General features: G+C 56.7%; 1 protein-coding gene across 1 annotated transcript; it reads left to right on the top strand.

The window, feature by feature from the left end:
• Positions 1–1,159: 1,159 nt before the first annotated feature.
• Positions 1,160–23,684, top strand: SLC9A6 (solute carrier family 9 member A6). Its single transcript, XM_068957548.1, has 17 exons — positions 1,160–1,418; positions 6,152–6,351; positions 6,705–6,782; positions 7,414–7,490; positions 8,464–8,576; positions 11,028–11,133; positions 14,262–14,403; positions 14,625–14,730; positions 14,951–15,039; positions 15,259–15,372; positions 16,962–17,073; positions 17,603–17,756; positions 18,190–18,220; positions 19,608–19,687; positions 20,071–20,176; positions 20,772–21,048; positions 23,165–23,684. Exons 1-16 carry the CDS (start codon positions 1,160–1,162, stop codon positions 21,045–21,047), a joined length of 2,043 nt encoding a protein of 680 aa, XP_068813649.1. The 3' UTR covers position 21,048; positions 23,165–23,684.
• The last annotated feature ends 3,753 nt before the right edge of the window (positions 23,685–27,437 follow it).

Genomic DNA, 27,437 nt, shown 5'->3' with positions numbered 1-27,437 from the left:
CGGAAGCCCCATTCACAAAGGCGGCTGCCGCCCGGGCCGCGGTTAGAGTGAAGCCCGAGGGACGGAGCTGCCCCCGCCGGGGGACAGAGGTTCCTCCTCCCTGCCAGCAGAGCCTGCAGCTGTTTGGGGCTCTGGCTTGAATTGCACCGTCCACCTGCTCAACCTGGAAGCTCGAGAGACCTCCGGAAGGAAGAGGGGTCCCGGCAGCGCGTCCAGGCTGGGACACGGCGGGGCTGCGGCGCGGCCACGCTGCCCTCCTCCCTGCGGCTGCCCTGCCCCAAAGGCACAAAAGCAATTATTTCAGGGCGTTTTCTGCAAATCGCCTTTGACCTGATCGCTGCAGTGCTTACTGGGATCTTTGCCCCAAAGGCTGCACAAATCCGCCCGTTTCCAGCAGTGGTAACGGAGACGAGGCCCTCACCCCACCTCGGGGCTGCTGGTGGTGAGGCACCATCCACGCTGTCAGCGCACCCTCTCCCTCCAGGGCTCCGGGTGCAGCCTGACGGGTGCCCTTCCAATGCTCCTCGCACGCAAAACCCCAGCCGCTCACCTGGCTGCTCTCGCAAAGCTAGGGCCTGCGTAAAACTTATTCTGTCTTGCAGTCTTGCCACCCTTTTTTAAACAAACAGCCACCTTTTCAGCCTGGCAATCCTGCAAACTACCTTTTGCCCCCTTGAAACCTATTCCCCCCCCCACCGCCAAGCTTGCAACCCCCTTCTTGCACCCCCGTGCCTTTCCATTATTATCTTGCAACTCCCTTTCCTTTACACCCTTACCCGTTTCCCCCTTGCACCTCTCTTTCTGCACACCTTTGCAACATGGTTTTTTTTTCCCCCCTCCCCTTTGCCAGCTTGCACCCCCCCCTTCCCCCCCCGCTTCCAACCTCTTTGTCCCTTGCCAGCTCGCCGCCGGCCCGTGCAATCTGCCTTTCCCTTGCCAGCTGGCGAACCCCCTTCTTTGCACCCCTGCAGGTTGCGAGTTTGCAGCTCCCTTTCCCTTGCACCCTGCTCCCCCCCGCCCCGCCCCGCCCCGCCGCTGTCCCGCCCCGCCGTGCCGTGCCGTGCCGTGCCGTGCCGTGCCGTGCGGGCGGCGGCGGCGCCTGCGCGCTGCGCCCAGCGCCGCTTCCTGGTGGCGCCGGGGCCGGGGCCGGGCCGCGGCGATGGCGGGGCGGCGGCGGCGGTGGCCGGGGCCGGCGGCGGCGGCGGCGCTGTGGACGCGGGCGGTGGCGGCGGCGGCCGGGCCCGGGGCGCTGGAGGAGGAGATCGTGTCGGAGAAGGCGGCGGAGGAGAGCCACCGGCAGGACAGCGCCAACCTGCTCGTCTTCATCCTGCTGCTCACCCTCACCATCCTCACCATCTGGCTCTTCAAGCACCGCCGCGCCCGCTTCCTGCACGAGACCGGGCTGGCCATGATCTACGGTGAGGGGCGCCGGCCGGCGGACGAGGGCGGCCCCCGTATCGCCCCCCCTCCCCACCCCGGTGCATTGCCTCCCCCACCCCATGCATCGCCCCCCATGCGTTATCTCCCTCCCCCGGTGCATCGCCCCCCCCCCCATGCATCGCCCCCCGGTGCATCGCCCCCCCCCCCATGCATCGCCCCCCGGTGCATCGCCCCCCTCCCCCCCATGCATCGCCCCCCGGTGCGTTATCCCCCTCCCCCGGTGCATCGCCCCCCCCTCCCCATGCATCGCGCCCCGGTGCATTGCCCCCCACCCCGGTGCATCGCCCCCCCACCCTATGCATCGCCCCCCAGTGCATTGCCCCCCTTAACCCCATGCATCGCCCCCCATTGCATTATCGCCCCCCCCAACCCCATGCATCGCCCCCCGGTGCATTGGCCCCCCACCCCATGCATCGCCCCCCGGTGCGTTATCCCCCCCCAGTGCATTGCCCCCCTTAACCCCATGCATCGCCCCCCATTGCATTATCCCCCCCGGTGCATCGCCCCCCCCAACCCCATGCATCGTCCCCCGGTGCATTGTCCCCCCACCCCATGCATCACCCTCTGATGCATTGCCCCCCCCCCCCGGTGCATTGCCCCACCCCAGTGCATTGCATCCCTGCGGTGCATAGCCCCTGCCCCCCCCCCCATGCATGGGCCCCCTCCCGGGCATCAGCCCCCTGCCTTTCCCCCTTGCAAAGACCCCGTGCGCACCCCCCTCTGCCAGCCCCTGCGCTTCCCCGTGGCGATTCAGGCGTCGGGTCTGGGGGGCTAAAGGAGAGACGCTTGCCCGCCCCTGCAGCGCGTCGCGATCGGTGCAGACCTGGGCGAACCTGGACGACGGCAGAGTGATTTCGGGTCCCCGGAAGCGCTCGTTCTCGTGCGAGGGTTTGGGGGCTCAGCCAGCCCCTTGCAAAGCCGTGCCGGGGTGGTGTGCGTTTGGGCTGTGCGCCGGGCAGGGGTCGCGCTGAGCACCCCGATGGTGGCGCTGCGTTTGCTCCAGCCCGTTAAACGGGAAGGGGGTCTCCTGTCCCGAAGGTGGGGCAGCGGGATGCCGGGGTCCCGGGCTGGTTTGGGGAGAGGTGCTCGTAGGCTCTCTCCAGCCCTTCGGGGCGCCCTTCGGGGTTGTCCCCTCTGCAGCATCCCCTTTGCGCGCCCGCTCTGCCGCGGCCGGCCGGCTCCGCCGTTTCCCCGTGCCGGGCGTTATCTGGGGGTTTGCAGCGCCGCCCGCCAGCCCTGGTGGGGCCTCCCCGAATCAGTGGCATCCGAGGCCGTTTCCAGCCCGCCGGTAAGAGCGCTGGCTGCTACGAGCGTTGGCGGCGGCGCGGGGCGGAGAGCAGGGCCCGCAGAGGCCCTTGGCAGCCGGGGCGCCGCGCGTTCGGGCCCTTGGCTCCGGCCAAGCAATTTATAAAAGCCTATCTTTTTCGAATTGAAAAAAAAAAAAAAAACAAACCCCAAAACGCTAAGTCAAGTAAAACTTTTGCGTGCGTCTCCTTCTGCTGAAATGCATCACAGCCTCCTCCTGCATCGGTGTTTGAAGCCTAAGTTGTGAGCTCCTGCTTTGGGTGGATTTGTGGCTTCCGCGCCGCGCGGTCTGCTCGGAGCCGGCCACGGCTTCAAGTGACTTCCCCACGTTGGACCGCAGGCGGTCCGTAGCCCTCCAGCGTTGTTTCGGCGCTTCCTAAGCCCAGGACCTTTTCTGGTCCCTAACAAGCAGCTTGAAGCAGAGCAGCAGCATCCTTTCCGTATGAGTAGCTGTGAACAGATCCCGGCGTCGGGACCGGTGGCGGCTGCTGCCCGGTCCAGCCTCGCGCCGCGCCAGCTCTCGTGCCGATGCGTGCGCGCACGCGGCCGTCGCTTCCCAGCCCGGCCCGTTTTGTACTGGGAGCTCTGGGAGGCTCCAGGGCAGGGCGTTATAGGGCAAAATAAAATGCCCGATTTGGCGAGACCCGTGCCCAGCGGGCTTGGCAGATGTTGTCGGTTTATCCCTCCCTTTCCCCTTGTCCCGTTCCTGGCCAGAGCGGGAATTCGGCGACGGCCTGAGCGCGGCTGGCCCGCGGGGCCGGGAGCGGCGGTCCAGGAAGCGAGATGGGAAGGGCTGACCTGGAGCAGGGATTAAGAGTGGGGGGAGAGGGGGGTGAAGGCAGGATCCTTCCTGAGTTCCCAGGCGCCGACGTCTGTCCCTCCTTCCTTCTGCAGAACATCCTCTTTCAAAGCGGTCAGCCCTGGCGTTTAGGGGGTCGCTGGGTGGGTTTCCAGCTGAGGAAGGACGGGCAGCTGCTGCTGGAGGTCTCCGATGGCCACGTGAAGCTCCAAGATGGACTTTCGGAGAGCTGCCCCCAGGGTGGCTCGTGCGGGCAGCGGAGCCTGGGGCCCCTTTGGGTGCTGCCCGGCCGCAGGAGCGGAGCAGCGGCTGCAAGGGGAAGAGGTGATGGAGATCTCCAGTCTCCAGTCCAGCGCTCGTCCCGTTCGCGGCTGGGACGCTGAGCTGGACTCCCAGTGCTGCTGTCGAGTGTTGCTTCATAGCTGTAGGAGTTGTGAATAACCCCTTTGAAGCTCACTTCATCCCCCTGGAGAGTCTTGGTTGTCTCTGAGGGTGTCTAGGGGGTGGTCATCTGCGTGAAAGAAAACCTGGGCCTTTTGTCCTGATGCTGTGTTGACCCCTCCTGCCACATGCTCAAATAAGGATGTGTTAAGGCATCTTGATGTTCTTGACATCCGTGTCTTCACTTCTATATTTTTATTTCTGGAGCAGATAGTGGACGATCACAGGAAGTGAAATGCTAGCAGAGAAGTAAGCAAGAGGACTCCTTTTGGTGTCCCCTGTTAACAGCGAGGGTGTAGAAGGAGCGATGGCAGGTGCTCTGTACAGTACTCTGCCTTACCCTGAAGCAGCTCTCCTTGCTGGAGCTGCCCGTGTCTGGCTGCGCGCTAGAGGATGGGCCTTTTCTGCCACTGTCGGGGCAATTCTGTGCCGATGGTGAGCGCCAGAATAAAGCCCAAAGCCCGCGGTGAGCCCGGCCGCGCGTGCACGGCTTGGAGCATTGGGGAGTTTGCAAGAGCAGCTCAGCTGCGTTGCGGGAGCGCCGCCTCTGACGAGGGACTGGGTTTTCGGCGCAGCTCCCCGGTCCGTCAGCCCGGTCTCCGGACCGACGACTTCGCGGCAGCGAGTCTCCGTCTCCGTTAGCAGCCGACGCGTCTGCCTCTGATCGCGGCCCCGTCGCGGGCTTGGGCGCCGCTGCTGTGCGCGACCTCCCTTGGGGTGCGGAGGGGGTTGCTTTCTTCTGGTCGTTGGCAAAACGAGCAAGTTTCATTCCGGAAAGCTGCTGGCGAGGGAAGAGAAGGCTGAAACGCAGCGGCAGTCCGGGAGCGGGCTGCAGGAGATGCTGCGCGTGCTGCGGTCACGGAGGCGGTGGCTGCGGAGGAAGGGTTTGCTGCTCCCGTCGGTTTGGGCCGTGCCCTGCCTATAGGGAAAGCTCAGAGGAGGATCTTAATTCAGACAACACCGAAGTCCCCGAGCGTCCTGGGGGGCAAACGGAGGAGCCTCCTGAGGGTCGCGGTCTCCGTGCAGTTCCCACGTGCCGGAGAGCTTTTCATAAACGTGAGGCTGGGAGAGATGGGGTGAAGATCCGAGATTGCTGTGGCTCAGCGCTGCTTTGACGCAGCCGTTTCCGATCCCTTTTTTGAGCTGAAGACTGCAGGGAAAAGCATCTTGTGGGATATCCCCCCCGCCCCAGCCTGCAGTTTTGCATTGGCTCTGCGAGGCCTGAAACAGCGCTCGTGTCAAAAAGCACCGGCAGGAAAGCGTTCAACGCACCGCGCCGGCCAAAAGCCACCGGAGGAGCCGGCCCTGCGCCCGTGCCGTGAAGCTGCACGCCAGAGCTCGGCTCGCAGCTCATCAGCTGCGCGGCAAATAAAAAGTGCCCTATAAATCGCTGACTTGCAAGTTAACCCCAGCATCCTCCCGCGCGGCAGCTGATCCGGAGGCAGCGCCAGCGCGCGGGGCGGCTGGCAGCCCGGGGCCGGCTGCTCGCGGTGACGGGCGCGCAGGGAGCGCGGGAAGGACCCCGGCGTCCGGGCGGTCGGCTCGGAGGGCGAAGCTTCAGCGGCTCTTGGGGAAACGGGGATCGGCGCCGTGCGCTGCGACGGCTCCCCCGTCCTGGGTGCGCGGTGAGGGGCAGCCCGCCGGGTCGGGGTCCTGCCGCCTGAACGAGCTGGGCAAGGGGGGAAGAAGGGAAATATTGCTGCTGTCGTTTTAGGGAAGGACGAGCACCGAGATACCTAAAACGACTCTGCTGGGTCAGGGGGTTGGTGGCAAAGGGAAGCGAATTAAAACCATCTCTCCGGTGCTTGAGCGCGTCTCCTCTCCGGCTGCTTTTTAAAGCAAGCAGCACCGGCCCGGGGCCGTGTCTTGCTGAGGATGCTCGCCGTCCTCAAAGCGTGCACGGCAGTTTCTGGGTATCTTTTTAAATCCCTTAACGCCTTTAGGACCAGCCCGCACCCGCTGTCGGAAAGTCAGTGCGAGCAGGGAGCGCGTTTGCACGTGGGAGAGCGGGGACGGTCCAGTACCCGACGGGCCGCGATTTGCCCCGTTGTAGCGCCCGGCAGCCGAGCGGGAGGCCGGCGTGCCGGACGCCGCGTCAGCGCTCCGGAAGGTCGCGGGGCGCGCCGGCCGCGGCCCGTCTCGCTGATGCGCCTGCCTCTCGCCCAGGGGTCCTGGTCGGCGTGGTCCTGCGCTACGGCATCCACGTCCCCAGCGACGTCAACAACGTGACGCTGAGCTGCCAGGTGCAGAGCAGCCCCGCCACGCTGCTGGTGAACGTCAGCGGCAAGTACTACGAGTACACCCTGAAGGGGGAAATCAGTGCCCAGGAGCTCAACAACGTCCAGGATAACGAAATGCTGAGGAAGGTAAGGGAGCCGGCGTGCGGGCCCCGTCCTCTCTCCGCTAGGCTGAGATTGTTGTTTGTCTGTTTTGGTGGTTTTTTTTTTTTTTTCGGTTTGCTTCGGCTCAGAATTGCAAGTTGAACGCTCGGCATAATTAAACTGTAGCGTCAGCCGGTCTTCATTTAAGCTGTTTAGGCTCTGGCCCGTGTCCCCAAAAGATGCCGGCTGCGTTTTCTGCCAGCGTTCCCCCAACCCCATTTCATCTGGTGCTCGTGCAGGGGCTATTCTCTATATTTTATGTCATTCTTATTTGTGCTTTGTCTTGCAGAATCTTAATGCATTTTATTGCCTTTTTTTTTTTTTTCCTCCCCCCACAGGTGACTTTTGATCCTGAGGTGTTTTTCAACATTTTGCTTCCTCCGATTATATTTTACGCAGGCTACAGCTTAAAAAGGGTACGTGCCTTCGCAGCGCCTACGTTTTGAGTTTCTCTGCCTCCGGAGCGTTTTTGATACTTGGGAGCGTTTCAGTGCTTGGTCAGCAGGCCAAGTGTGCGGCGTTAGGTACGCTTTTCCCCAGCACGCGTGGGATTGTAGCGCCTCGGTGGGTCGAGTGCATCGCGCTGCCCCCGCAGCAACCTGGACTGCCTCCAGTTTTTCACCCGAGGGAGGATTACCCTTCCTCGGGCGGGCAGCTTCCAAGGCCGCTTTCGGGCCTTTGCCTGCAGCTGGGTCATCCGAGGCTTTTTTGTGGGTTTAGGAAGGTTTTAGAAAGCGGCAAGCTATTCGCTGAACGAGCAGCTCTCTGAGGAAGGAGGAGTCGTGCCGGGTTGGGAAATCGGTCCCCAGGACTGGGAACAGCAGCTCTGAAAGGCGCTGGTACAAGGCAGCGACGCGCTCGCGTTTACTGAGGCTGCCGCAGCGCCCGCAGGTGCGGCCGTGCGCGCCGCCGCGCTTGTCCCGTCCCGCGGCGGCGCCGCTGCAGGCTGCCGCCGACGCTGCCTCGATACCTGTGCAGCGGTTGGCAAGGCTTAAAATAAAGTGTTCGTACGGTGTAATTCAGGCCTTTTTTTTCCTCTCCTTCTAGAGGCATTTCTTCAGGAACTTGGGATCGATCCTGGCGTACGCTTTTCTTGGCACTGCCATCTCCTGCCTGGCGATCGGGTGAGTGGGCTGAAGCCCGACCTGGCTCCTCAGCGCGGGTTTGAGCCCACCTCGGTGCGACGCTCTGAGCCCGGGAGCTGCCCACGCTAATCCCGGCCCCGAAAGACAAGACGGGCTTTCCGCCCCTGCTGCTCAGCGGGGCGGATAACGCTACTGCTTGTCCGAACTTTCACTCTGCGGGCAGGATGGATCGCGGTCTGATTCCGTAGTGTTTTTCCAGCATCTGATCTACACGGAAAGGAGAGTTTCACAGTTCTCTGTCCAGATTTTCTTGAAAAAATAGACACTAAGTTCACATTTTCAGAAGCGCAGCAGTAACGCGCACGGCGCCTGGGTAGAAGGCGGGGTCCCAGGATCGTAACCGCGTGTCCTGTCCTTACGGGCTGGAAGCGGACGCCTCGGGAGCGCGGTCGGAGGTTGCGTTCCCCACGATTTATCTGTCTGAGCAGAGGGAGTCGGACGATTCCCGTTCGGAAGAGTAACGTGCAGGCGTGCGTAGGGTGATTTCCGCTGGAGAGTCCGGGGGATTCGGGCGAGCTCAGCATCCGTGTTACCTGATCCCAACTGAAAGCTTTGGCCCTTTCAAAGTCAGGCCGAGGTCCTTCCACTGAAATGCGTTAGCATGAAACGCTGCGAAACCACCGCGAGGTGATCGCTGCTGCCCGTCCCGCCAGCTCTAGGCCGGCTTAGCCCGTCTGTTGCCTTTCTTTAGCCGTGCCAGGCTGGCTAACTCCGCACCAGAGCGTACGGCGTATGTTACCTGTAGGATACGGTAGAGAGCGCCCCTGAGTTTGCCCTCTGAGACCATCACCCAAGTGTTTCCTCGGGCTCAGCCCATGCAACTCCCTTCTTCTCTGTCCCTGTGTTTGGATAACTTCAGGGGATAATCTGGCAAGTTCTGGGGAGCTGAGCCCGTTTGGATGTTGTTCACATCTGCTTCAAATGTGGGTAATTGTGTCTCCTGATCCAACAGCTCCATCATGTACGGCTGCGTTGCCTTGATGAAAGTCACGGGGCAGCTCGGCGGAGACTTCTACTTTACTGACTGCCTCCTGTTTGGCGCTATCGTATCAGCTACTGACCCAGGTATATTAAGTGGTTTTTTTTTTTTCTTCCTACGTTTTGCTCTGTTTTGAGTTGTAGTAAAGAGAGGAAGAAAGGAGAGAACTGAAACTTGTTGAATTTCCCTCTTTCTGAATTTCAGAGTTTAAGTTTGCTTGTAACATTTTTAGAGATCAAAGTTGTCTCCGTTTTTGTTTTGATTCCTTCCAGTTAAGTGTAGTATACTTCCCAAACTTCCTTTTTCTTTGTCTTTGCTGTGAAGTCGTAGGCAGTCTCCTTCTTGCTTCGCTGGGTTTTAGGACAGGTCTGTTGTATTTCTGACATGCTGCACAAGCAGCTGGCGCGAAGTAAGACGTGTGATCGTGGGGAGGTTTTAGTTCCTGCCTATTAAAATTGCTGTCCTTCAGCTTGCATTTGGGTGGGATTTTGGAAGGTGTTAATCTAACTGAAAGTTGGTCTTAATAGAAAGTATCTTGAGGTCAGTAGTGACAGCTTTGTGAAACCAAACTATGAAAAATCTTGGCCTTGTTCAGCCAGATTTCAGTTAGTTCACAATTGCTTTTACATGGCAGCTGCTTATTGGCATGCTCCAGCTTCACCTGAAAGCACAGGAGCGCGAGAAGGCTTTTCCTTCCTCCCGCCTTGAACAGATCCTGAATTTCTTTCTTTGCAGCCTGGCTGCTGCATTTGAGAATAGTGTCGTGGGGCTTGGGGAGGTGGCAGCCTCGTCTGCCTCCTGACGTCAGAGCAGCTTTGGGAGATCTTTTCGAAAGCAGATATTGGTCGGTTTTTTTCGTGGAAGGGGGAGACTGCATTCCTGGATGAGCCAAGTCTTTTGTCCTTTTAAAGGAAGTGCCCATGGTTGTCATTTCTGGATCAATTTGGACTCCTAACATGCTCATCCTGAGAATTAGTCATTCCCATTTCCAAAGGTGAAAGCATTGTGTATATGTGTGCGTGTGTATACATATATATATATATATGTATATATTCAATAACGCTGCTGCGGAATATAAGCTTTTCTGCTGCAGCAGCCGCATCTATCTGTAAAGTGGAGCCCCGAGATGTGCGTTCCCAGTGGGTTCTTAATGAATTTTTTTTGTGTGTGTTTCCCTAAGATTTGCCAGGTATTGGGGTGCTGTTTAGTGCTGACATTTTTATTAAAAACAACCTTTAAAAAAAGAGCAAAAACGATTTCCCAGCTTCTCTGAGCATGTTTTGGGTTGGGGAGGGTGTTGAGGCTATCGATCCCTCTGGGAGGCAGCCGTTCCCGCGTGCCTCGTACAGAGCCCGGAGACTGTGAGGTCTCGATGTCTTCCCCCAAAACGTAGCCGGGGAGCCGGTTGCTGCAGATGAGCCGTCGGGATCCCATCCCCTTTTCAGGCTTGGAAAGAGGAGCGGCGAGATTTCGCAGGTGAAAACGGAGCGAGAAACCCGGCCCCGCGTTGCAGCGGCGCGTGTCCGCCGGGACCGCAGCCGGTGCCCGCGGAGCAAAGGGGCCGCGGGGCAGGGAGAGGGGGCGCGCGGCGCCCCGGGGCGGTTCCCGGGTGCTCGGCGCCGTGAGACGAGGGCTGTTTGCCCTGGTCCCCTGGGCTCTGTAAAGGCCGCCCTAAGCTGCTGGCTGAGCGGCGCAAATGGGATCAACCCCTTCTTCGGTGTGCGGAGGTGAGGCCCTGACGGTTGCTCTAAAGGGCTTTCGGCAGCCGGCTCGGCCGGGCTTTGCACCACGCGCCGCGTGCTGCGTCGTGGTCGCTGTGGATGTTGTCTTGCTTTTGTACGGATGGGCAAAGCCTGTGGCGTTTCCGTTTTCTTGGAGCCGCTGGGTTGCAGGAAGGGATGAGCGTGCTCTGACCTCCGTTACGTGGCTGCGAATCGCGAGAAGCCCTCAAATGGGATTTGGGCCCGCGGCTGGCTTTTTCCGGTTAGGTCTTAAAATGCTAATGCATCCGTGCCAGCGCTTCCCAGCGCGTCCCCTGCGTTGAATCACCTCCCGAGGTTTCTCTTGGAGCATCGGGTGGACGGAAATGACAGCTGTCCATCCGAGACAGGAGCCGGGATGCTCCTCGCCAGCCCGCGTCCTGCAGGCGGGGACGTCCGTGCGCGGATGCTCTGAGCTGGCTGCAGTCCGGAGCGGCTGGAGAGCTCGTGTCAGCGCCGTGCCGCAGCCCGGCCCGCGCTCCCGGCGCTCGGGCCCGCGGGAAGGTCGGGGCAGGGCTCGCACGCGTCTGCCTACGCTGTGGGCATAACCCCCGGTGTGTGCTTTAATAACCCGAGGGGGAGGCTGGTCATAAAGCAAACGCAAGGCTGACAGGGCAGAAGGAGGAACACGGAAAGGGGCACGGGGGGCGGTGGGAACGTCTCAGCGGACCGGCACAGGTGTGCAGGGAGGAGGCCTTCTGCAAGGGGTGTTTTGTCTTTGATGACGCAAAAATAACGGCACCTTTTTGAATGTCTCTCTATTTTTCTATTTGTCAGTGACTGTTCTTGCCATATTCCATGAGCTCCAGGTTGATGTTGAGCTGTATGCCCTTCTCTTTGGCGAAAGCGTCCTCAATGATGCCGTTGCCATAGTGCTGTCTTCGTAAGTGTGTTCTGTTTTTATTTTTAATTGTTATGTATGTTACATGTCAGGCGTTGGGGGAGCCTCCTGGCCTTGCTCCTCTCAAGTGCGAGCATCAGTATTTGCAAGACCAGAGTTCCCCATTAGCTCCCCCCCAAAGCCATAGTGACCTCCTGATTAGTCTCCTCGTTGAAGACCGCTGTTTGGGAGCGGGGGTCATCACTGCAGCTGCCCTGTGTATGAGGGATTGTTTTATTTGTTTCTTCTATGGCCTGTTGACCCAGACAGAAGGAAGCTTTATGGCCTCTGACATGTGAAAAGCACCATGTCGGCTCTCCAGCCGGAGCATCCCCCTGAAACCCCTCTCAGATGGGTTTGCTCCTACCTGCTTGGCCTCCCATCCACAAACACCTGCTTTGGCCTAGCTGGAAATGGTTGGTAAACCAGCTATTTCCTTTCTCTGCCCACTTTCCTGCACCAAGGACATGACATTTCTTGCAGCTAGAGTTAATACGGTGGACTGAACATCCACGCTGAGAACTTGGTGGCTCCCAATAGGATGTTTTAAAATATTTCGGCACGTATTTTATCTGCGTTTTCATCGTGTTGTCATCATGGGATTTTGTTTGGAAATGCATAATATCTGCAATCATGACAGGTTAACTTATAGCTAAGACTAATGCAGAAAATATTTCTGGAATACTTGTCACTCCAGCGTGCTGATTGCGTGGGCTTTGCTGATGTGTAGGCAGTAAGTAACATATTGTGAGCCTCGTATCTCAGCTCGCATGGGTTGTATTTACTAAACTGAATGGTTCTGTTGAGGTTTCTGGAACTGTTTGTGTTGCTCCCTCTGGCTTTTACACTGGATGCGTCGCCACTGGGGCGAGAGTCAATGCTGCACAGCTGGGTCCCATCCAAGGTCCGGAGCGAGGAGGAGATGGAGCGTGGGGCCTGTGCTGGTTCTGGCTGGGAGGCGGTGGGCTGAGCAGCAGGGTGGTGAAATTCATGGTGGACCTACACGCGCACGCTGGTGTGAACCTGAGTAAGTGCACCGTGTGCAGTGTTTCAGTGCCAGCTTTGTCGCTGTCGCTCTGATTGCCTCGCTTCCTCTTTTCACAAGCTGAAGTGAGATACTTGGCACCGAAGCACCGGCAGCCCTGCAGTACGAGTCATTTCGATGCGAGGTTTTTGCGCGGCACGGTCGTCGGCATGCAGGCCTCTCTAGGGCCTCTGACCAGTTAAAACGTACCCGTTTTAACCTTGGCCGTAGTCTCTCTGTCCTTGCTGTCACCAAAAGCAGCTGGATAAGCGCGAAGCGTAAGGGAGCGGGGCAGGGAGCCTCCCGGCCGGCCGGGGCCTGGCGTTGCTCCGGCGTTGGGTTTCGGCCGGAGGGGACAGGCCTGGGAGGAAGGACTAAGCTCCCAGAGGGCTGGATGGCGGAAAAGAGACCTGCCGCTGCCTTTGCGAAGGCCGAAGCAGCTCTCGCCGTCTGCAGGAGCTGGCTGGGCGAGGAGGCGTCGCCGGGACCCGCCAGCGGCGGGCCGGGCTGGGGGCGCTCCTCCGCCTCGCCGACGTCCCCCGGCGGGCCCAGGTTGGCAAGCGAGGGTTCGGGGAGCTGGGGCGGCCGAGGCAGCGGGCATCGGCCCCTTGGCGCCGCCGCTCGGCTCCCGGCGGCGGGGCAGGGGTCCCTGCGGGCGCTTCGGTGGGTCCTCGGCCGGGCCGTCGGCCTCCACTCGCGGCTCGGGGGCAGGCGTTTTTGGGAAGCCCCCATGCCGGCGCGGAGGAGAAGGGAGGAAGTAAAACGGGCAAAGCCACCGCTTCGCCCTGCCTTCCCGGCCGGAGGTGCTTTCAGCCGGCTGGGTTTGGCGGCAGGGAGCCGGCGGCGGGATCAGGGCAGAGAAAGAGGAATCGAAGGCAGAACCGAAAGGCGGCGAGCTCGAATGGGTTAAGATGCAAAACCGTCATCCATTCCGCCAGTTATGGAGGAGAAATGAAACCGGTCTGGATTTAAAAATAAAATAAAATAAAATAAAAAAACCAGAAGAACAACGTGCTGGGGAATGGAAAGTGGAAGACAGTGGGAGACCCAAACCCAGGGCAGAGGAGTTGAGGTGCGCTAGAAGCAGCGCAGCTTTGTTAGGTGCTGGAAGCGGCAGACCTCTCGGTCAGCCTGCCGGGAACGTCCGGCTGGGAATAGGGCAGAAAGCCGCAGGATGCGCGCGTGAGACCGTAGCTTTCCGTCCCAGCGTAGCTCAGGAGGTGAAGCAGCAACTGTGTAGAGCTCACGTCCAAGAGCTTTAACAGAGCCAGCGCTAACTAGGAGGTTAGTGTTTTCAGTGAGTTTACATCCGAGAAAGCTAATGACGAGTCAGTACTGAAAGGGGGTTAGAAGATGAATACGGGCTCTTCTGCGTCTTCTGCATCCTTCCAGGTGAAACGGTGGAGCAGCTCGTACCATAGCTCATAGCACTCAGCTGATCAAGAGTTAGAAGTATCAGAAATGTAATCAGCCTGGGCGGATGGAGTACCGTCACGGCTGACTAATTTGTCATCCCATTAAAAAAGCTATGTTAAAGTTTGGTTGATAAAGATAATAGCATTGCTGTTAGAAACTGGCGCTGAGCCATTTGCCTTGTTGCCATGTGATACTTCACTTCAGAACTCGAAACTGTGCAAAATAAATGTAACGCACGTTAAATGCAATAAAAGTGAGTGACTTAGGGTTCTCCAGGGGGTATTCCCATCAACTGAGAGAGATGTAGGCTTCCTGCTGGAACGCTTTGTGGTCCCAAAGTGCCTGACCTTAAAGAGGGCTGGTGCCCCCTCCCCAAATTCTATCCGGATTGAAGAATTGTCACCCAGCAAACAGGTGACTGCACAAGAGATGATTCTTGGCCTGATGCTTTTTAACATCTAGAAGGAGCAAATGCAGGGCCTGGCCTGGGAGGGGTGGCCAAGACACCAGCTGGGAGCAGATCCCAAGGTGGATCCCGAATTCCTCGCGCGAGGAGAGCGCGGCCTGCGCCGGGAGCGCAGCAGGGCTGCACCGTGGCCCAAGGAGCGGGGCCGGGGCCGGGGGTCGTCCCTCTCCCTGCAGACTTAATGAGCGTTTTGTTCCTGTGTGTGTTTTTTCTCCCTCTTTTCAGGTCGATTGTTGCATACCAGCCAGCGGGTGACAACAGCCACACGTTTGATGTCACGGCGATGTTCAAGTCTATTGGGATCTTCCTGGGGATTTTCAGTGGATCTTTTGCAATGGGGGCAGCTACTGGAGTTGTGACAGCATTAATATCCTTTTCGTTGGCTTTTCCAAGTATTTGCTTAACAGCTTCTTGTTTTACTGCGCTGCGTTTCTCCCAGATCCAAAGTTTCATGATTTTTTTTGTCTACATTAATGAAAAGCATTGACATAGCGTGTTTCGGTGTATAGGGTTGCAATGACGTATAACTAGAGTTGATACTCTCTTGGCCTACAGTTTCTCTCCAAGTTGTCCTTGACAGTCTGCAACGTCACCAAGTTCACCAAACTCCGGGAGTTCCCGTTGCTGGAGACGGGCTTGTTCTTCTTGATGTCCTGGAGCACGTTCCTGCTGGCCGAAGCGTGTGGCTTCACAGGCAAGCTCCAGCGCATCCCTGGGGTGGGATCCGCGGTGCCGGTGGTGCTGCTGCTGACTTGCGCTTCTCCCTGTGTCAGTCGCAGCTGGTGTTCGCCCTCGGCTTGCACAAGTTCAATGGTTCTTGGTTGTGCGAGCCTTGCTTTGAGTCCCCTGCAGTGTCAGTGTGCAGCTCGGTCCCTTCCCGTGGTCGGAGGTTAACGTGATGCTCTGCTCCCCAGGTGTGGTGGCTGTGCTCTTCTGCGGGATCACGCAGGCCCATTACACGTATAACAACTTATCCACTGAGTCCCAACACAGAACGAAGCAGGTAAGAGCTGCTCAGGCCCGTTCAACCTCTCTGAATTTCAAGTTCAGTAATTTTTTCTTTCCTTTTAGCCAGAATTAGGTGCATCTGTCTGTATACAGCTGGATTTTACTAGAGTTGCTTTTACAGAAGTGTTTATTGCGTGATGAGTGGGCTAACATGTTTTTCTTGTTAAATCAGTGCTATGTTTAGCTCGCTTTTAATTTGTTTTTCCTCTTTCAGTTGTTCGAGCTTCTGAATTTCTTGGCGGAAAACTTCATCTTCTCCTACATGGGACTTGCCCTGTTCACCTTCCAGAACCACGTCTTTAACCCTACCTTCGTCGTGGGCGCTTTCGTATCCTTTAGAGGACTCCATTTGATAAAACAAGAAAAGAAGGGGAGAGGTGCCATGTTCCTAGTTTGTGCTTTTCATTCAAATGTGGTTTTTATTTTCTTTTTCAGTCAGTCTAGCTTTAATTTTAAAAGTAGGGAGGGTTTCTCCTTGTGGCTTCTCTGGTTGTTTTAAAAAGATGGAGTTTTTTTCCCCCCAGCTTTTCTGTTGTGTTCTGTCTTGTCTGCTTCCTTGGGCGCTAGAAGCAGCTGCTGCGGGGACTCGGCATTCGATGTGAACGTGGGGCTGCGGCGCTGAGCTCTGTCACGTGGCGATGTGGTACGGGAGAAAACAGTAGTGGCTTTGCAAAAAGGGACCTCCTGGTACAGCAAGCCGTTTGTTTCCTCTTTTCTCTGCTATTCCATTTGGTTAAGCCTGACAGAAGTTGCTGTCAAATTAGCACAGTTGAAGCTGCAGTGTTGAAGCCTCTGAATGATGCAGTGAGAAAGGATTTCCCCTTCTGCAAGCTAGTGCTGGTGGAGGCAAGCTAACGCGCCTGGGGTCTCGGGGAAGGGAGCGTTGGAAAGAATTTGCTTCGTATCGAGCCAGTTCAGTTGCGTGAAATTCTTTTCACCCTTTGCCTGCATGGAGGCAGGTTTTCACTGACAAATAACATGTTGTTAGCTTTGCCAGTGTCGGTGCGGGGGGTTGCAGTGGGGTCTGCTGAATTTCCCCGATTGGCTTCTGCAGGGCGGCAGCGGGGTAGAAGGGAGCGCAGAGCAAGGAAGAGCCGTTTGGGTAGTTCAGTGGAAATCTTGTGCGGTGCCTCTTCGGCAGGAACTGGCTAACTCGCTGATGAAATAGCTCATTCACGAGAGAGATCACGAAATACGTCTCTTATGCAAATTGCTGATGTTCAGGAAAGAACATAAAAGCTGGAAGCATTTTACATATTATTCTAGGCTGCACTGAATTCTGGCTCCAAGATTATTTTTGCCATCTGGGTGCTGGTATTAAAAGACACAGCTTCAAAGATAAAAGCAATATGAAGGGGCTGGTGTTCTTATATCTCCCAGGCTATGAAAACAGAGAGTATTAGAATTTTTTTTTCCCCCTCCATGACTGCTGCTTTCATTTTGCTGAATAGTCTTTGGGAACTGGATTGGGCTTAAAGCTTCAAACCCAGCTGTGAAGCGTGGTGTGCCGAGGAATGTCAGAGGCGTCCTGGTAGCTGCGATAACTTGAGCTTCGCAAAAGACACACTTGTGTCTTGTGGTGGAAAACGAGTGCAGAGGGAGAGCACAGAGGGGGAAGCGGTGCTTTATCTCCCCTCCGTCTTGTCTAACCTGTTCTCTCATCCTGTGTCTTTGTGCTTTTCTCGGTACGATGTGCCTGAATTGCAGTGTGGATGTCACTTCGGTGAGGCGGTAGCGTGCTCTTCTCACGCTGCTCTCGCACTTGGAGCTGGGTTACTGTCTTTGCGCTGAAAGGACCGATGTGTTTCTGAAGCTCCTCAACGTTTCTGCCGCGCAGCAGGAATTGAGTGTGTGCCCAGAGGTGGGATACAAGGGGCGACATAGGAAGAGCGGTTTCCTTAACGCATGCAAACGTAGCTTGCTATCTTCCTAGGAAGAGCTGCCAATATTTACCCGTTGTCATTTTTACTGAATCTGGGGAGAAGAAATAAGATTGGAACAAATTTGCAGCATATGATGATGTTTGCCGGTATGTTAGCATGTCCTTGTCTCCAAACGTATGGCCCATCTGCATGTCCTCACCCCCCCCCCCCCGGCCCCACAGCGATCAGAGATATTCCTCCTTCAACGTTAGCCGTCTCATGGAGAATGTCTGGAGAAGAGGCTGGGGAGGAAAGGGCTCCTTTTGGCTCGCCAGAGTTAATGCCCCGCTTTGGAGACATAGTTACGATATCTTCTGGCCCTGCACTTGAGTGAATGGTGTGGAGCAGAGGGGTGGGAGGGAGAGTTGGCCTCTCTGGGCATATTTAACTGGAAAACGGTGGTGGTATCACCAGCCTTCACAGCATAAGCTTAAAGCCTCACTGTTACAGCGCTGTGATCTCTGATGGCGAGTGTCCCATTGGTGGACAGAGCTGAGCGAGGCGCGCGGGGAGGCTGGGCAGCGCGGGTATGTCCAGGTTGGGAAGTCCACGTGCCTGGCCTGGATGCGGGAGGTGGAGGTGGTCGCCCATCCTGTAGGCTAGCCCAACTCCTCTGCCGGTGCTGTCCCCGTGCAGGGCTGCGAGGAGCCATGGCGTTCGCCTTGGCCATCCGCGACACGGCCACCTACGCCCGGCAGATGATGTTCAGCACCACGCTCCTCATCGTCTTCTTCACGGTGTGGGTTTTCGGCGGGGGCACCACGGCCATGCTGTCGTGCCTCAATATCCGGTGAGCGCGGCCCCGAAACGAGGCCCCCGAAACGGGGGCGCTCGTGGTTCCCCATCACCCTGGCGTCGTGCGACCCTGGCCCCGCTTTGGGAGCGCGCCCCGCGCGGGGGGGAGGCACCGCGCTTCCTTGGGACTTCAGCGTGGGCTCGGCTTAAAGTTTTGCTTTTGCCGCCCTGGACGGCGGTATTAACGCGCTTGTGCTGTGAGTTGCCGCGAGCGCTGCCGCTGCTTCCCGCGGGAGCTGCGCGCTGCGGGGGGGTCGGGGCGAGCACCCCCGTGTGCCCCTAGCCACGGCTGCCCCTTCCCGTAGGAGGGAAGACCGGCGAAAGCGCTTTGCTTGCTCTAGGGACAACAGGGAGCTTCCCCCGGCGTGGTGGTGCGCGCCGGCGTGGGCTTGCATGTCCTAACGGGGTACTTGTCTTCTCCTCCCCAGAGTTGGTGTGGACGCAGACCAGGAAAACGTGGTGAGTGCAGCGCTCTGCCGCGAGCCCTCGGGTGGTCTTCGGAGAGGAATTTGCGCTCCGCTCTTGGGCGCGGAGATCGCAGCCGAGATCTTGTGAATGCTCTTCTGTGCTCGTCTCCCTTCCAGCCGTAGGAGGGTTTTCAGTGCCTTTGGTGAAAGCGTTTGCAGTCAGCCCGAATGATTTCTTTTCTGTGCCCTCTGTCGTTATAACTGAGGCCTTCTTTTATTCAGCCTGCAAGACGACCATGGAAATAACACCGCACTGTTTAGTCGGTCCGGGTTACTGCCCCAGTACGTCTGCTGGTTTTGCTTTCTTGCTTATAAACATGGAAGCAAGAAAATGTGATATGTCATTGAAACTAAAATCAAAATGTACGTGACATGGAGGACTCAGGGGTCTGAAGTTACCACTGTAGTCTTCCTGCTCCTGAGGCTTCAGTTTGAGTATTAAGGACATAAAGCCCGCTCTCTGCATCATTTCCGTACTGGATGCAGGACAGAAATGCCATTTACTGACCCGTTTTATGTAGCATCTTCAGTCCCATTTTTACCCGGAGGTTGTTCCCTGAACCTCTGCCCTGCCCTCCCGTTCCCTGCGCGTGCTTGTCTGGCACAAGGAGGAACACCGACCGCGGCGGGACGAGCGCCGGAGCCCCGCGGCAGGGAGCTAGCTGCCCCGTAGCCCAGCGCTCTCTTTGCTGCAGGAGGACCCAGGCGTTTGCAGCCCGGTCGTGTTGTGGCTGAGACTCTCATTGATTTCAGTACAAGTTTTGCCCCTTGGAGGTTTCTTTACTTCGGAGCCGTTTGCTGAGCTGTTCACTTCCTGGCGAGGAAGCGTCAAATGCTAGAGGCAGCCCGGAGCCATAAATCCGAAAGCCAAATTTCTGTGAAATATGTAATTGTATTCATAGTCGCCTCCAAACCGTTTTATATTTTTTCCCCAACCAAAAGGAAGGCAGGAATCCCCATGACACAGGATTATTTGCATATAACATCTCGGGCGAGATCGATGGAGGTTGGACCTGTCAGTCACTGTTAAATCTGATGTCTGGATGCAGCTGCTGGCTCCGAGGCCCCTTAAGAGCTTGGGGCCAGAAACTGGAAGGCTGCAGCAGAAAAACAGCCGCTCCGTGCTCGCCCTGCTTTGATGCTGCCTCCCTAAGGCTGCCGTCCGCTACGAGATGCGCGGCGTAGGGCTGGAAGGACGTTAGCCTAACGTGGCATGAATATCCTTATTGCTCTCTGCCATCCAAAGGTTTCCTCTGAAAAGGCAGAGGAAGGTGTGTTGCGGTCCCGGGGGGGTGACCTGGTGCCCCGCGGAGGCTCCAGTTCTCCCAGCAAGGTCGATGCGTCGTCCTGGCCCTCTCTAACGTTTTGCTCTCTCGCAGGGCGTCCCGGAAAGTGAGAGGAGGAGTACGAAGGCAGAAAGCGCCTGGCTCTTCCGCATGTGGTACAACTTCGACCACAAGTATCCTTGACCGGCGGTCGGCGCGCGGGGTGCCACGTCCCGCGGGCTCGGGTAGCCCCGTTGGCTCCGGGCGCGACTGGCTCGCTCCGTAGCCGGCGTTTGCTTTCCCAGCGCGCCGTCGGGTTTCGCCTTGCGCCTTCTCGGGCCCGCAGCCGTGAGAAGCGAGCGCCTGCGGCTGAGCGAGGTGCAGGGCGCTCGCGCTGGGCTCTCGCAGGCTGGGAGCGCGGGCACCCTCTGCGGCGCCCTGCGTCCCCCCAGCCTGCCGGCACCTAGCAGCAAGTGTCACATCCCGTTTGTCCTCCCAGCTGTGTATCCCCAAAACCAGGGACCCTTCGGTGACCGGCATCTCCCCGTTCCTGCTTCTTCCTTAACCGTCCCTGTAGCTACCTGAAGCCTCTGCTGACGCACAGCGGTCCCCCGCTCACGACCACGCTCCCGGCGTGCTGCGGGCCTGTCGCCCGGTGCCTGACAAGTCCGCAGGCGTACGAAGTGAGTCCGGCGCTGCCTCGCGGGCCCTTTCTCTCCCGGTGTTGGTGGAGTTTGACATGTTTACATCTCTGTAGCTTTGGGATGCAAAGTGCATCCAAAGAGCCAGGTTTGCTGCCCGGGCTCGGTCTCCGGGGACTCCGCTGACAGCGGTGCCGGCTCCGGCAGCACTGAGGGATCGCAGTGCCGGACAGCCCCTGGCAGCGGGAGCTCTCCGTAGCAGGAGCTCCCTTGTCCTGCTTGCAAAGCATCAGTGTCGAGGTGCCTGCCCAAAACGGAGATGGCTGTGATGGGTTCCTGATGCGGTTCCTATAGCCGTGGGAGTTTTTAGTCCAGTCAAAACCAATCCAAACTGCCTTTACCATATATCTGAATATAGCATCAGAAAAAAGAATCAAGGGAGCCTTTTCAAGTAGTCTGCAGAGGAGTTAATGTGTTATGCAAGTCCGCTGGCCTCAAAGGTGCATTTGTGGCACGTCCGGTCACGGCCAGCGCGAGGGAGAGCCTGCGATTCAGACTCGCTGGCCGCGGCCGTGCGATTCCAAACATCCCCGTCCAGGAAGAGCTAAACAACGCTTTCTTTCCGTTTGTGACCCAGAATCAGGAGCAGCTGAAGGATGACGACTCCGACCTCATTTTGAACGACGGGGACATCAGCCTGACGTACGGGGATTCCACCGTGAACACCGATTCGGTCGCGTCCAGTGGCGCCTCGCGGCGGTTCGTAGGAAACAGCGCTGAGGATGCGCTGGATCGGGAGCTTGCTTTTGGGGACCACGAACTTGTAATCCGGGGAACGCGCTTGGTTCTTCCCATGGATGACTCGGAGCCGCCATCAAACGTCCTGGATAACGCAAGACACGGTCCGGCATAAGGTTGCTCGGTTGATTGACAGTAATATTTGCATATATGATCAAGAAATATGTACTACCTAAAGTCTAATGCATGTCTCAAAATGTCTAAGCTGTATAAATATTATTTATATGGTGTCAGAAGAATATAAATATTCTCTGCCAAGCACTTGTAAAGAACAAGCTGCAAATTTAAGTTCAAAACTGTGTTGACTGCACTGCGTAGGGTGGAACTGTTTTAGCGTAAGAATCTGTTGCACACAGTGAGCTTCTTCTAAAGTGCGATTCACTGAAGGGTTTAGGTTGCAGCTGGGTCAGTAAAGGAGCTGACTCCCTGTTCCTCCTCCGCACCTGGGAGAGCGGGGTAGGGAAGTGGTGGCGAACAAAGTAAATTGCTTTCTATTCAGGTGGGGAGTTTTGTCTCTGATCTTTGGATAATCACATCAAAATGTCAGTGAAACGTCTGCCTACGCACTGTCTCGCTGGGCAGTGGCCAGCAATAACCTTCGCTGCTTCGCGGGAGCCTGAGCGGGGATCCTCATCCCTGCGGAGGGATGTGAGGGCGCAGGGAAGGAGAGTTTCTTATTTTAAGTGACCTGTCTGCCCTGGCCACGGCACTGCTTTAGCAAGCTAATGACAGACGTCGGCCAAAGCTCTTTGCAACGATTCTGGGTGTCCGGCTGTTTGGATCGGAGCCCAAAGAAAGGGGCGGGCAGGAGGCTCTGTTTGTGCTCGTGCTTAGCAGAAAGAGGCGATGCCGCGTGAGCTACGCAGGCTGTGCACAGATTTTTAGGGTTGAGTCTGTCTCTGGGTTGTCACTCAAGCAGCTCTCTGGAAGCAGCAATCAAATCCCGAATCGGCAACGAAATTTCACGTTTGGGAAGCGGCCACGTCTCGGCGCGAGTGAATCCCTTCCGCTTAAGTCAGGGAAGGGGCTGACGGCGCCGGGCCGAGCCCAGGCAGCCCGCGCCGGGCCGACCTGCAGCGCCAGCGCTAGGGCTCCGCGTTGACCCCGTTCCTCCAGGCTCCTCCAGAAGGGTTTAGCAGCGAGGTGGTACCGAAGGGGAGAGTTGGCTGCCCGTCCCCCCTGTATAGTCCGAGTCGTTGCACTTTGTTTAATAACTCCTTAGCGTTATTCGCATGCCGCGTGTCCGTAATCCTGCTCTCTCTCACGTCCCTTACTGTTTACTGAGAAACGTTTGCGAGTTGATGTGTTTTGGGGTTTTTTGTTTGTTTGTTTTTGCTGTTTTCCCAAGGAAGAGCACAGAATAATTTGCAGTTTCGCACTGGTGTTACAGGATTTGCTCTGCAGTTACGGAAACGGCTAAAGGCGCAGTGAAATTGTTAGCCCTGACGTCTTCCCTCCCCCCGAGAGGGGGAAAGGACAGACCTTTGCTGTACGCAATTTCGTTGCCTGTTTTAGCTGCCGTTTTGCTATACAAAACTTTGTCAGGGTTACGGGAGCGCTGCAAGCTCTGGGTTAAAAGGAGACCGCGCGTAAGAGGAGCGAGCTGAGGCCGAGCGCTCCCGGCTCCCCACAGAGCAAACGCGGCATCCCTCGGGATCGGAGCAGCTTCCCTCCGGCTCGTCCCCAGCGCTACCTGAGAGCGGGACGAGACACGAAATACTGAAATTTTGCACGTGTATCTATACAATTGGGAAGCTAAATTTAAACTTTTTTTTTTTTTTTTCATTTTCTCAGGTCTAAGTAACATTGCCTTAAATTTACTGAAGTGAAACTAATTATTTTGGCAGTTTATCCCCAAGAAAGTGTTTTCTTTTTCCTTCTGAACAAACTGCGTGGCTGCTGCCGTGGGACTCCTGGCGAAGGGGGTACGCTCTGTTTGTGTTCAGGCTTAGACTCTTCCTTGCACCGATAAATGGCAGTTCTAGCTGTTAACGTAGCTGTTGGATTAGCGCTAGCCTCTCTGTTTCCTGCTATGCAGGATTTCCATAAAGTGTGCGTTTTATATGATGTCTGTAACTTAATGTGTTTAAAAAAGAAAAAGAAAAAAAAAAAAAGTTGGTACATGTTGACTTTAGGTTTACTTGCCTCACTTCTACATTGCTTTTATTTTTCAGTTTTGCGGTTTTGAAGAGGTATGATAGATAACTACCTCTTGTTTTTTTTCCTGTATAGTCTTGACTATGAATTCAATTTACGAAAATTCCCGCTGGTACAGCCGGGCGCGCGGAGCAAGGCGCCTGCGGGCTGCTGCTCCCGCTGCCGGCGCCCGGCGCCCCGCCGACTGCAGAGCCTCCCGCTGCTGCAACGGGCCTCGAGGCCGTTGTGTTTTGTGCTGCCTGAAACCTCTCCAAGGCTCACCAGTTGTAAGTCCAGGTGTCGTCGCTCGTGTGATTGTACCGAGAGCTGGGTCAGTTTTAAACTCCTCTTTAAAAATTAAACTATTAGTAATGCATTCTTCTCTGTCCCTAATAATTTATCCACTGTGTTTAAGCTTACCAACGTGTTACTGTAAGCCTCAGCTTTTGATGCCAGTGACAGTTCAAATTCACACATTTAAAAAAAAAAAAAAAAAAAAAGTTAGCAAATGATGATTTTATGGATCACCGGTGAATTGTTATGTTTCGTACCCGACATAACCAGGACTGTTTTGAACAGTCCTGATAAATGAATAAATCCAAGCTGAATAAGCCAAGCTGAAATTGAGGAGTGATTTAATAAATGCCTCAGATTAATCCTCAGCCGATCGTTTTCTTTCCCTGGCCGCCGGCGAGGCCCCGGGCGCTCTGCCCCTCGGGGAGTCACCTCCCCGGCCCCTTCTGCCAAAGGGGCTCGGCCGCCCCGAGCAGGCGGTTCATAGCTCACCTGAAGCTTTAGAGAAGGTGCCCTTCTTCTGTAAATTGCATTTCCCTGGTTTTTGCACACGAAAAAGCATCGCAGGCAGAGTTACGGTTTGTACTGGTGTTGTCAGCTCGTGCGGGAATGGCAGTAACGCTGTAGCTGTGGTGTTTGTGCAGCTGATCCGTGCTAGCCGATGACGACCACTGTTGGACCTTCTGTTTGCACTGGCTGAATCCTCGACTGTGGCGTTGTACTGTGAAAGAAGGATCATGGGCCTATAAAAGTTTCCTTTTCCCCCCCCCCGGAATCGTTTGTGCCGTTTCATTAATTCGCGCGGGAATAAATCCGTAGCCGAGACGCGACGTTTTAACCTCCTTAGCTGGGGTGTGTTTCACGGCCCTTGGTAAGAGGGGACAAGACAGAGGGGGTGCCGGGGTGCCCCCGGGCAGAGCGGGGCGGCCCGGGCAGCGCCCTTCCCCTGCTCGCCTGCGGCGAGTGCACAGCCACGTACAGGAAAGGGAAAACCTGCCGCTCGCCCTTCGCCCCTGTGGGCCGAAGAGCACGATGGAGATGCGCAGAAAGCTCTTGCACGTAGCAGCTAGGCGGTGACTCTTTTTTTTTTTTTTTTTAAAAAGCAGGGCTTTCGTAATGGTTTGGCACCGGGAAATTCACACCTTTTATTTTTTCCTCCTTTTTTTGGTCCCTTCGGCGTCCAAAGGCCGCAGCCGGCAATGGGGACATCTGCCCGGCTTCCTGAAGGCGCCGCGGCTCCTGCCCGAGGCCGGCGCGCTCCCCCGGGCTCTGCCGGAGCACCGACGGCGGCCGGCGAAAGCCGGGCGAGTCGGCGAGCGAGAAGCGCCCGCCTGGCGCCACGCGGGCGGCCCGTGCTGCTGGGAGTCCCAGGAGCGGGACAGGAGATGCACTCCCCCCCCACCATGAAATAACACTGCTTCCCCAGGTAGCTCTCACACCTCAAAATCCTGACAACCAGGACAAACGCGGCTAACCCCGATGCGCGCGCCGTCCGGCCCAGGACCTTGGCTGTACTCGGGCACGTAACTAAAACGAGACGGTCGCGTCTGCTCGGCTTTGCAAAGCCTTTACGCGAGGCCAAGGGAGAAGGCAAGCTTTTGAATCTCCTTTCCTACCTCATCGGCGCCTGCAGCATCCCTGGTCCTTGGTGGGTCCTCTAGATGGCAATATTGGAAAGGCCGGTAAGCAGCCGGCTGGACCCAGCTCTCTCAGCGGGGAACCTGGGGTAGGCAGCAGCACCTGGGTGTCTGGAGGTGACCTTGTGCTCCGACACTGGGTCTCTACTCTGCACCTTGCCTTTCCCTTTAAAGCCAGCTGCTCCCCTCATTGGTAATTCTTCTGTTAGGCTTTTAGAAGCAGGAGCGTGTGGCTGCTGCTGACGAGCTGGTTGTGAGGCCAGTTTTAGCCCCTCGGAGGTGGGACGTGGGAGATGCAGCCCTCACCGGTGCTGCTGACAAGGGTCAGAGCTGTCTCAGACCCCCCCCCCCAGCTCCACATCTGCACGGCCACCTTCCTGCATGGTGCTGCCTCTCTCCCCAGGCTCCCTGCCCTAAGCTTTCCCCCCATCTGCAGGCTTTGAGCTGTAAACAGCACCAGGGGTTGAGTGCTGCTTCTGCAGGACACATACACTGCAAAGCAAGATCTCCCCAGGGTCACATGCATGAGGAAGAAGTGAAATTTCACTGCTCATCAGCAGTAACGAGTCCCATCTGTTCTTACTTGGTCCTTTCAATATGCTCCTAAGCGCCTCCTCCTGTCCTACCTCAGCTGCAACAAGGTGAAGGTCCTGAAATCAGCAGCCCATAACGGGCCCAAGTGAGCCCGCTCCCTGCACCTGAGGAGCTGCATCAGCCTGAGACTCTCATGGGCTTTGGGGGAAGACTGTCATCTGCATGCAATTTGTGCTCATGATGGCTGTTTGCTCTGTTGCAAGAGGACTTTTCTCTCTGCTTGGCTTCTGCCCGTCACAGCCCCAAAACCATGCTGGCTGCCAGACGTGCAGTGCGTTCTGCAGGAAACATCTTGGCAAGATAAGAGGAGAGGTGGAGGTAGAAGTACCTTTCAGGTACTTGTGGGCCCAACTACGTTTTTATAATATTAAACTACAAAAAATATCTTGGCCATATGTGTCTGTGATTGGCGAATAATTGGAAGGCGAGGCAAGGAGTGGGGAAATGAAGAAACGGTGTTCTTGCTGACGATTGCAATGAAATCTGCCAAGCCAGTGAGAGAACGCAGAGGCAGCGGGAATATTTGTGTATCCTCTGTGTCCAGTGCGAGCATAGCAACACTGGCCGGAGCTGCCCCGCACGAGCACCACCTGCGCCCGCTGATTTCCTCTTCCTCTGCTGAGCCGTGAGTGCGGTGGGTGTCACTTAATACGGAGGCGTTTATAACTCACCTGGTACCTTCAGCCACGTTAATGCCAGAAGCAGCCTTGCCCCTTGCTGGTGGGAGCAGTGGGCTCTAGGCAAGTGTGGCAGCATCAGCAACGGTCTGGTCCCCAGGGCCTTGACTTCTGCCCTGTTGCAATTTGGCTGAAGGGAAAGCAGCAAGACGCCATGGTGATCCCAACATCCATGAAGGCTCCCAGCCTGATAACAATGTAAGGCCTTGGTGGGTTGGCTGCTTTGGAGGTGAGATATCAGGGGTGGGGCTGAGACAGGAGTTGCTGAAGCCAGGACAGCAGAATTGAAGCCTGTCATGGGCTCTGGAGCACATTACTTTGGGACATGAAGCCCTTACATAGGCCATCTTGGCTGGACTGAGGAAAAGCACCATTACAGTCCGTGATGGGTGCTTAGAGCCTGGCCTGGGGGCTACCAGATCCCATAATGACTGTGGGAGGCTCTGTGAGGTTCAGGACTCCAGGGTAGCTAAGCCTTGAATTTGTTGTCCAATATTTAGACAGGCATATATACAGAAGGATTTGGTCTATCTTAGTTGGCCTTTTGTAGGAAATTCCACCGGCTGTCCTCCTACAAGGGTGCCAGCCCTGCTCCGAGGCAGTGCTCCAGCCCCGAGGAGGCCATATATGGTTGCAATCGCCTAACCCTGTGTGTTTTGCAGATTAGAGTGGTCATAGCCACTTCTAAGGATATGTGTGAACATTGCTCCCTTTCCTGTTTGCATAAGCTCCCAAGAACGTGGACAAAGATACAGAAGTGTATAAATTAAAGCTGTCAGTTTTACGCAGTGTGTCAGCTCTCCTCCCAGCGGCAGCAAGGTTGGTTATTCTAGCCTGCCCACGTGGGCCGCGCTGAGCTGGGAGGGCACCGAGGTGCTCAGGAGCGAAGGATGCTTTGTGCATAGGAAACCACTGCCCGAAGGATCATCAAAGCATTTTGCAATGTAAATGGTGCCTAGGCTGAAGCAGCAATAGGAATATTTCACCTTGCCCTTCCTGTTCCTATGAGCCCATGCTAAAATATGATCAAGAGCTTCAGATACCCAGCAGCTACCCCCCGAGCCCTTCCTGTCCGCCGGATCCTTCTGCCATGGGACGACACGGTCCTCCGCCTGCAGCCCAGCATCCGTACGCTGTGACTAGCTCCTGCTCTGTCCGCACCTGAAT

This window comes from Struthio camelus, chromosome 11 (assembly GCF_040807025.1).
Source record: "Struthio camelus isolate bStrCam1 chromosome 11, bStrCam1.hap1, whole genome shotgun sequence".
In the NCBI taxonomy this organism is placed as follows: domain Eukaryota; kingdom Metazoa; phylum Chordata; class Aves; order Struthioniformes; family Struthionidae; genus Struthio; species Struthio camelus.
This window is presented reverse-complemented; position numbering and strand designations above follow the sequence as displayed.

Bases quoted from the DNA above. Each gene is read 5' to 3' on its own strand.
- SLC9A6 (XM_068957548.1), top strand. From the start codon at position 1,160: ATGGCGGGGCGGCGGCGGCGGTGGCCGGGGCCGGCGGCGGCGGCGGCG. The intron at 11,134-14,261 runs GTAAGTGTGTTC...CCCTCTTTTCAG, and splicing joins GTTGCCATAGTGCTGTCTTC to GTCGATTGTTGCATACCAGC. The intron at 17,757-18,189 runs GTGAGCGCGGCC...TCTCCTCCCCAG, and splicing joins CTGTCGTGCCTCAATATCCG to AGTTGGTGTGGACGCAGACC.